Source organism: Magnolia sinica, chromosome 8 (assembly GCF_029962835.1).
Source record: "Magnolia sinica isolate HGM2019 chromosome 8, MsV1, whole genome shotgun sequence".
Lineage (NCBI taxonomy): Eukaryota > Viridiplantae > Streptophyta > Magnoliopsida > Magnoliales > Magnoliaceae > Magnolia > Magnolia sinica.
In genome coordinates, this window is record NC_080580.1 from 89,996,662 (window position 1) to 90,006,785 (window position 10,124).

At 42.7% G+C, this 10,124-nt stretch overlaps 2 protein-coding genes across 2 annotated transcripts; one reads left to right on the top strand and one right to left on the bottom strand.

Annotated features, from left to right (window-relative positions):
* Window positions 1-6,257: 6,257 nt before the first annotated feature.
* Window positions 6,258-7,429, bottom strand: LOC131254378 (uncharacterized). Its single transcript, XM_058255366.1, has 2 exons — window positions 6,492-7,429; window positions 6,258-6,448 (listed from the first exon to the last, which is right to left on the bottom strand). Exons 1-2 carry the CDS (start codon window positions 6,784-6,786, stop codon window positions 6,258-6,260), a joined length of 486 nt encoding a protein of 161 aa, XP_058111349.1. The 5' UTR covers window positions 6,787-7,429.
* Window positions 7,430-7,850: 421 nt separating this feature from the next.
* On the top strand, window positions 7,851-8,510 carry LOC131254380 (low affinity inorganic phosphate transporter 8-like). The gene has a single exon (XM_058255367.1). It carries the CDS (start codon window positions 7,851-7,853, stop codon window positions 8,508-8,510), a length of 660 nt encoding a protein of 219 aa, XP_058111350.1.
* Window positions 8,511-10,124: the final 1,614 nt, after the last annotated feature.

A 10,124-nucleotide genomic window follows, 5' to 3' on the forward strand; every position in this document is an offset into this window, starting at 1 on the left:
CCCCAAGAATAAAGTTGGCTTCACCGAAGTCTTTCATCTCAAAGTTCGAGAATAACCAATCTTTAGTCGATATCAACAATTGCATGCCATTATCAGTTAACAGGATATCGTCTACATATAGAGATAGTATCAGAAAAGATCTTTTAGACCATTTTATGTATACACAATGATCTTCTTCACTCATCGTGAATCCAAAAGTGGTGATGGCCAAGTGGAACCTCATGTACCACTGTCTTGAAGATTGCTTTAGCCCATAGATAGATTTCAACAACTTGCAGACTTTCTTTGGATGCTTTTTGTCCACATAACCCATGAGCTGTTGTATGTATATCTCTTCATCCAAGTCACCATTTAAGAATGCGGTCTTTACATCCATCTGATATAACTCTAAGTTTAAACTTGCGACAATGGACAAGATCATGCGGATTGAAGAGAACTTTGCAACAGGTGAAAAGGTCTCCTTGTAATTAATGCCTTCTTGTTGTGTAAAACCTTTAGCAACTAATTGTGCTTTATACTTGTCCACTGTACCATCTGCCTTTCTTTTGATCTTAAGTACCCATTTATTACCTATCACTTTGTGATTGGAAGGCAGATCAACAAGTTCCCAGACTTTATTTTTCTCCATGGAAACGATCTCTTCGTCCAAGCATTTACCCAATCGGCCGAGTTAGAAGATAATAATGCATCCTGATACGAATCAGGTTCATCATCATCAACTACAACGCAAGAGAATGTTTGCACCTCAATATCAAAGTATCTTCGGGGAATCAATCCTCTTTCACTTCGACGTAACTCAGGAGCCTACTCAGATGTCCTCCCACTGTCTTGACAAACTATAGGAGGATCATCATCTTGAGAAGCAGAACTCCCACTCTCCTGAGATACATCGGGTATTTCAAAAAATTCTATTGGAGCCTTTTGTTTTATTCGGCTTGGGTATCTATCTTCAACGAAGGTCACGTCCCTAGATTCTATCTCAATCCATCGTCCATGATCCTCATAAACTAGAACGTATCACTTTGAATGCATAGGGTACCTAATGAATACGCATTCAATGATTTTACTATCAAGTTTACCTCTATGCGGAGTAGGTAGCAAAACATATGTAATACCTTGAAAATCGGGAGTCGTGCATACGCTCGACTCCCGAGTTCCCGGGGTCACTTATAATCAGTTTTCATTGATATGCGATTAATCCAGGTTTAAAGGCGCGGCATGGAATTACTTAAAACATGAAGCACGATCACAACTAGTCTGCTGAAATGAAAATAGATCATTATTATATACCTGTCCAAAAGGATATAAAAAGGGTCGCATCATGCGTTGCCCAACAAAATCACAAAAGGAATATCATGTCCAAAAGAATAGGGTTGAGTCCACAACTCAGCGATCTAAATCCTGTCTACTAGGCCGACGGGGAACCATCCATCAGCTGAAAGTAAGAGAACTCGTCCTCCTCCTCGAGGCTCGCATTACCAGGCTCCACGAAATCTGTATCACCTGCATCTATGAATGGGTCTGGTTGGTGTTTTAAAACACCGTCCCAGAGTGGGAGTGAGTGATCAACTCAGTGGGTGATATTAGTCTTAAGTTGTAACAAGCATCAATTATAATAAGAATTTAATGAAAAACAATCAATCATAAACATCTATCTAGTCTTGTTAATGCGCATGCATGCAGGATGATATGATGTATGCCCTCACCACAACACTCCCTCGTGCGACACCATCTAACGATCGCCAATGCCAACACTCCCTCAGTACGACCTCGACTACCGAGTCGCCAACCTAGTTAATGCCATGCAATGATGATGTTAACCGGGTTCTTAGTTAAGTCCATTCATCCAGCAAATTTGAGAATCTGATACACCCCACGTATCAAATGCCCTGAACTAGTTGCGAGGCCAAGACCCCCCAATGTGTGAGGCCGAGACCCTGCGATCCTTGACCCCGTCGGGTTTTCCCCATCCCCGACTTCAAGCACATGGGGGGTGCTGAAAATGGGGTCGCTCGCGGTCACTACGGGGAGGCGGGTCACCCCAGCGTAGGCCGACAGCTCGGACATAGTTTCCCATTCCACCATGCCCGGCTCACGAGACTGTGGATCAATATTCCATCCGGTATTGATGGGCTACAACGGTGGTGGGGTGTTTCAGTTTCTATACATATGTGAGCAAACAAGGTTAACAACTAGGTGGGTCAGCCAGTGGACTAACCCGCACGAGCTCAGGCAAGTATGTGGCGGAACGACATCGGGTACAAGTGACCCATGTAGCCTGACTACTGCCGCCCACACATACTCGTCCAAACCTATGGGTTTAGCCTCAAGGTGGTCCTACCAAGGGAACCACCTTCGCTCTCCTCATGTTCCTGACCAACCCAAGGGTAGGAATAGTGACTTATAGCATGCCAACTACCAATGCCGCATTAAGCATATTCAACACCGTGATCTCATGTTACTCAACATACAATTCAAATTTTCCTACAAGCAAATCATTAATATTATAAATAAAGTGTATGTGTGTGGTGTGGGTTATTGAGGAAGTTAACACTTCCTCCATGTTGAGAAATCATATACACAAGAGTAATGAAATCATACGAAATATGAAGTAACAACGTATAAAAATCAACACGGCATGAGCATATGATCATCCATACATCGAATCATGTGAGAAACATAAACGACATCATGAGTGAGAGAGAGAGTCAAACATATAAATCCATACCATTTCAACCAACATACAATTCCTAGGATTTCCTAGGCTTTCAAAAATAACATTTAAGCAATCAAAATCATTAATCTCATATTAAAATTGGTGCTAGGTCACCTAAGAGTAATAGTCCGCACCTATTGATCGTTGGAGGCTTGAAAAATGACCTAGGAATGAGGGCTTTTGGGGTCGACGGCCGGAATCCCTATAGCAACCATTCGCATGTTAGAGTTTCAAGCAAATCCTTCCTCAACTCAAGGTTTTCAAGAAAAGGGAAGAGGGCTTTTACCTAGACGATCAACGGAGCAAATGTGTGGTTGTGGTGGAGAGTTCTTCCTTGAAGAAGAGGTAGGAAGGTGTAAGATTGAACTCCCTTGGGTTCCTACCTTGCATACGGTCCACCTTCACTCTCACCTTCACTCTCTTCTTCCTCTCTTCCTTCTCCTTTTTCTCTCCTCTCTCCCTTTGTTCCTTACGGTAAATTCGTATGAGGAGAGGGGTGCCCCAAATGAGGCCTTTATATAGTCCCAGATTTGATGACAATGGCCCCAAGTGTTGGGTTTTTACTATACTAGACCTATGAGAGGGTCTTTCTAGCCTCTAGGGCCCACTATGAGGTGTACAAGTCAATATACACCGTAGGATAGCTAGCCCTAATGATGATCTACGTATGGATATGATCGGCCCGCCATTTGGATGCGCCGATCGATAGATATGATAAGAAGTCTGTTTAACGGTCACCGATAGTCGATCAGGGCCGCGGCTATACGGATATGAGCGGGGAAATATCCTTACTCCATGGGTAAAGTTTGGTCGCAAACCGACGGTCCGAAATCCTCAACTTTGCATAAGAGTGGATGACTTAATTCACTTAAGTTCCAACTCATTTCTTTAAGGTATTTGCGCTTCTCATGCACTCATCCTTTAGCTCAAGTTGAGCGGTTCTGGACCGTACCCAAGTCCAATTCCCGCGATAGACGTCAAGCCCAATGAGACGGACATTATTCTATAGTTTTGGAACTAGTGGTCCACCAACGAGCGGTCTAGAGCTTGTTTGGATAACCGGGGCAGTTCTGGTGGCCCTCTGACCATGAAACTTATATGATAGGTGCTCCATGGCCCGATGAAGAGCCATGTAAAATTTACAGATGATCAGATATGGGGTTTGGTCGCATGGGTCTGATTTGCGATCAACGGTCACCATGCCACGATCGGGTCCTAGAGTTTGTGGACGGGCGTAGAAAAATACATTAGACCCTCATCGTAAATTATGAAGAAATCCGACGGCTGAAATGTCTTACATTTCAATTTTATTTACACGTGTCAAATTCCAATTTTGGCATTGGTGGGGCGCATCTGGCAAGTGCCAGATTCCACTTCTGGGTGTCCACTGGGTCCGTGGTCCGCGATGGTCCCCAAGCCCAGTGAGATCTATGTTCCCTTGAATTTTTATAATTTTCTGACCTTCCCGTGTCGCGGTATAGCCCGCACGGGCTGTCGTTAAGTGTAAACGGCTATCTGGCTTGGAGACCCGCACTAGGTTCTATCAATGCTCGTCTGGTCTATTCAATTGGGCTAATCTTAGTCTAATTTATTTGTGATACCTCACTATGAGTGACTTAAATGAACAGTCCTGTGGCAAATCTTACGTGGACGCCCTAGGACACTGTTCTGGTTGGGTGGGACGTTACACTACACCTGATGTTCAAGTGATTGGGCGGATTCATTGGCTTTTTACGGCTGATTAATCGGACTAGTGCGGTTCTTTACTGGTACACTCTTGTATAAACTATCATTAAGTGTTAATGATCATTAAGTGATGTTATAAGTTAATTAAATAAAAAAAATTTCAAGAATTTTTGGAAATCCAAAACAGTAAAAATCAAGGATGTTACAACATATCCCAAAGATCCCCAAGGGCGTAGGTTGGCTAGAGAAGGAATCCTCCCAGACCACATCTCATATGGAGTCTTAAGAATGAATTTGGATAAGACTCTATTAAGGACGTAGACGGCTGTTAACAGTGTGTCTCCCCGGAATGTAGTAGAGAGATTGGCTTGTGCCATCATCGATCTAACTATGTCTAAAAGTGTCATATTTCTTCTCTCTGCAACACCATTTTGTTGTGGAGTGTAAGTCATTGTGTATTGCCGAACTATTCCAACGTTTTCACAATATGATTTAAACGTTTCAGATGTATACTCGCCACCTCTATCAGATCGAAGGATTTTAATCGTTTTCTTAAGCTGATTTTTCACTTCAGCTTTATATTTAAGAAAACAATCAAAAGCCTCAGATTTGTGTGAGGTGATATACACATATCCATAGCGCGAGTAATCGTCAATGAAAGTGACAAAGTATTGACATCCGTTTCTGACATGTACATTAAAGGGTCTACAGATATCTGAATGGATTGTCTCTAGTGTGCCCTTGGACCTAGCTGCTTTGGGAAATGGTTTCTTCGATGTATTCCCGGAAACACAATGTTCACATAATGACAAATCAACTTTGGATAAGGAGTCTAACAGACCAAAACGTACTAGTCTTGTCATACAATCCTTTCCGATGTGACCTAACCTCGCGTACCATTTTTGAGATTCAGATACTACAGTTTCATTCGACATAGTAGATAAAGCAAGAGGGACATTATCACAATGTACGTCCAGAATAAATAAATCTGAAATTAAATTCCCCATGCAAAGATGAGGTTATTCAGTCTTAAAGAAACTCTTGTCCCGAAAAATCGAATATCAAAATCATCAAATAATAACCTAGAAACAAAAATTAAATTCCAACGCATCCCCGGTGCAAAAAGAGTATCACGAATGATTATTGTTTGTCCTATGCGCGTACGGAAATGGAGAACGCCAATCCCTAATACGTCTTCAACAGCGTTATTGCCCATGTACAGCTTGTAACTTCCTTTGGCTACAGGCCGGAATTCCTCGAGTCTTCGACGACTCTGTGTCACGTGCTTTGTTACGCCTAAATCCAAAATTCACTCGTTAAATATAGTATCAACGGAAAGGATTTCAGAACAAACGCCTACATACAAAATATCTTGTGACTGAGAAATTACCATTTTTTTCTAGGCACACTGCCGAGCATAATGGCCGAAATTTTCACAGACAAAGTAGACTATATTTGTCTTTTTCTGCTTCTTCTTTCCATTCCCCTTCTTGAGATTTGGAGGAGGTGTTGTGGTCTTCTGTTCTTGATTATTCTTCTTCGCCTTCTTGCGAGCTTTGGACCGTTTATTGTTAGCTTTCCGTTTAGGATTATTTAGAGGATGTTAAACTCTTTTTTTATATCATTCATTCAATCAACAAACTTCTTAAGATATTTCTTATTTTCTCTCATGGATTCAAGAAACGTCTTGTGGATTCAAGAGTGCCTTGTGGATTCAAGTTATTTATCGATTGAGGAAGACGGTGATTAACCTTATCACGTCCTTCCCTGTGTCATGTTGGATACATTAACATAACTTATATGCTTAAGCAAAAAAAGATTGCTTTTCTATTAGAGAAGGTGTTCGCAATAATCCTCAACAGAAACCCATAGTTAAAGGGAAGACCTCCACTGTTGTGATCCAACAGAAATCCAGAGGTCTTCCATTTAATGTCAAAAACAGAATTTTAGCTGCAACTTTTGCTGAAGAATCTCCTGACAGTTTTGAGAACTCTGGATTCCTTTCTGCCTGAGATTTTTCCTTTGAAACTTCCAGTGACGCTGCAGCTGTGGATTTTTGAAAAAATTAATTTCGAATCTTTTGTTGCACCTGTGGATTTTTGAAAATTTTCTGAATCTTTCGCTGCAACTTCAATGGAAGAATCTCCCATCAATTTTGACAACACTAGATTTCTCTTTGCCAGAGATTTTCCCTTTGAAATGGCAGCATCTGCGTCCCCGACATTGTTTATTCTCTCCAGCAACTCTGAACCAGTAGATTGTCCGAAAGAATCTGCCTTTGACGTTGAAAACCCTAGATCCTCCTTCGCGGGAGATTTTCCCTTCGAAACAGTGGCATCAGCATCACAGATATTGTCAATTCCCTGCAGCAGCTCTGCAGCCATGGATTTTTCAGAAGAATTCACCTTCGATTTTGAAAACCCTAGATCCTTCTCAGCAGCAGGAGATTCTTCTTCTGAGTCATGGGATCTCTTCGCACTCCTCTCTGCAAACCCTAGATTCGCACCATCCCTTTGACAAACTACTCCGACAACACCTGGAGGATCATTGACAACATCTGTTGCATTATCTCCATTGACGATCCTCAGCGGTGTGGAAGAATCTCCCTTTGGCTCTGGAGACCCTAAATTTAGAGATTTTCCGATAAAAAAAATCGAGACTTGATCCTCTCAAAGAACCCTAGATCCTTCTCCACCAAGGATTTTCCCTTCGAATCGATCCTCGAAAGTCCTACATCAAGAGGGAGAGAGATCGAGAGGGAGGGTCAGGAATGGGGAGTGGGAGAAAGGGAGAGATCTCGCGAGAGGGCCAGAAGGGTTAGGACTGAGAGGATTGGGGTTGGAATTAGGCACATGTGTTGGTTCTAGAAAGGAATAAAATAGTTCCACATTTGATACGGTTTTAAACCGTTTCAAAACCAAAAAAGTACCCGTTCTTGAATGGCCTTTTTGGTGTAGTGGCAACCATATCTACCAGATGACCCAAAAGTCTAGCCGGTCTATCCATCAGGTGGGCCACCTTAGAAAACTACAATACACCCAAAAAAGAAAAAAAAAAAAAACACCTCCGAACCTATAGCCCATGTGATGATTGGAACCGACCTGACTTTCGGGTCAAACTGATCATCATGGCAGGGCTCACCAGATACGCTTGTGAGAAGGTATACAAACAACACAGTCGGCCCCATAGTAAGATGAATAACTTCCATGCACATGAATAACTTTTCCGTGCGGTTGAACAAGTGTTGCAGAAATGGGCCCCACATAGGGTGTATCATGGGGACGCAGTTTGGATGGTAACCAGAACACCAACCAGCTAGCTGGTGTCAAAGCTGTGGGCCCTACCATGATGTATGGCGTTTTATCCATGCAGTCCATCCATTTTGCATGAGCCCAAAAATAGGCAGATCCAAACCTCAAATGGACCATACCACATGAAATACCCAGTTATGGGGCTACTGCCAGAAGCTCAGAAAATGAATGTAATTGAGGTGTATAAGATCTCTAGGGCCATGTTCTTGGTGGCGGTCTTCGCCACTATCCCGGGCGACTGGTTTACTGTCTTCCTCATTGATCAGATTGGACGGTTCGTGATCCAGCTCGGCGGGTTTCTCATGATGTCCATTTTCATGGCAGTTGTTGGATTCCGGTATAGTGAGGTAAGGGGCAATTCTTGTGACGGACAATCCCCATCGGGATTTTGCGACGGAAACATATTCCATTTCATGGTGTTCTATGGGCTTACCTTATTTGCGAATTTTGGGCCTAATAGCACAACGTTCATCCTGCTGGCTGAGTTTTTCCTGGCGAGGCTCCGGTCCACCTGTCATGGGGCAGCTGCCAGGAAGGCAGGGGCCATTATCAGTGCCTTCGTCGTCCAGAGATACACAATACTCCATGTGGACAAGAACGATGATAAGATCAACCGGGCCATTGTTGGGCTATCGGTAGTGAATTTCATTGGATGTCTGTTCACTTTCATGTTGCCGAAGACCAACGGCCGATCGCTCGAGGAGATCTCAGGTGAGGACAAGGATCTCGGCGGTGGGAGGGAGGAGAACGGGAGGAATTCAACGGCTGAGATCTACCCTATAGTGGAAATGGTTTAAGTTTGGATGCATCTATGTTTTTCCGCGTGTTGTTTGATTTTGAATTGTCTACTGTGGAAGTCGTGTTTGCTGGTCGTGTTTGCAAACACGACTTCGTTAAATGTCATGATATTTGGTACAACCAGACGCTCCTAACAAGAAAATAATAATAATAATGTGGTAATTTCCCTGGTGTGTGGCCCATGGTTGGTTCATCAAAGCCATTGATCTGATATGGTCCCCTATCATGAATGTACCATACTCAAATCGCTTGTAATCTTTTTAGACGAGAGAAACTTTGATACTCTGGCAGAGTGAGATGGATGATACACATGCACTTAGAAATTACTTAAAAATTGCATGTGTGGAATATACGTAATTCAAATTACACATAGAATGATAAGTACTTCCGATGTTGAAGATTTCTGAGGCAGTTACCATCAGCTGTTTGCCTAGCCAGATCAACGGTCTGGATCACCGATCCATAATCCCACATGTACATGGGAATTGGCTGATGAGCAGGAATTTATGATGCTGTTTGCCTAGTCAGATCAACGGTCTCGATCGCTGATCCATGGTCCCCCATCCAAGCGGATTGCGCGGTAACCCCAACACCACTGATATCCCTGATGATCAGACTCTGTAGGGCCCACCGTGATGTATGTGTTTTATCCACACCGTTGTTTCGTTTTGCCAGCTCATTTTAGGCTCATGCCTTAAAATGAGCTGTCAAAACGGATGAACGGTGTGATTAAAAAAACATAAATTACGGTGGGCTCCACAGTGTCCGGTCACTGGGCCAGTAGTGCATCAAACGGCTGGGAATTTCTTGCTGTTACATTGTCCCGTTTCTTTGAAAGCAACACTATTCCAAGGCTTGGACCTGGATCAATCGCATACACTATACTATACCTACCAACTCATCTAGGCCGCACGTATTGAAAACCCTGTGTAGGTAAATTCCTGCCGTTGAAACCTCCCTGGGACCTCTATTATGTTTATATACCATCCATACCGTTCATATGGTCGTTACTATTAGTATGAACTGGAAAAACAAAAAATAGCCTGATTTTAAAACTTATTTGGCCCACGCATGTTTCAACTGTAGACGTTCAATCCTCTGCCGTACGAGCCACTTGATATTTGGATTTGGGTCATTTTGGGTCTATGTCCTTACATGATCTGGAAAAAAAAAACCAATGGACGGGGTGGATTTCCCATAAACATCACGGTGGGCCCCACATAGCAGGAAATCCGCGTCCTAAAGACCATTTTCTTGTTGGTAACGACTTTTCAAAAAAGCCGTTACTTCCAAAGTGAATTTCTTGTTTAAATCACAGCCAGAACTTCCAAACACCAAGTTCGCTAATTCCACACGCGACGGTATATGCCGTATCATCCATATGTGGTCACGCGTGCAAATATGAGACACGTGTATGAGATCTGATTTTTACGTGTATGAGATCTGATTTTTTCATAAGGTTGAAAATAATCCTTAGTTCTTCTTTCTGAAAACTCAAAACTATTCATTTCTTCAAGTGGGCCACAAGTTGCAAAGTAATTTGACGGTTGAAATTTCCTTCTTTGTAGCCATTCATTTTTTTTCAATATGAAGTGGCCCACTTAGTTATAAAA

Excerpts from the sequence above, each read along its gene's own strand:
- LOC131254380 (XM_058255367.1), top strand. The coding sequence starts at position 7,851 with ATGGGGCTACTGCCAGAAGCTCAGAAAATGAATGTAATTGAGGTGTAT.
- LOC131254378 (XM_058255366.1), bottom strand. The coding sequence starts at position 6,786 with ATGGCTGCAGAGCTGCTGCAGGGAATTGACAATATCTGTGATGCTGAT. Across the intron at positions 6,449-6,491 it reads AAATTTTCAAAAATCCACAG|CTGCAGCGTCACTGGAAGTT; the intron begins GTGCAACAAAAG and ends AAAAATCCACAG.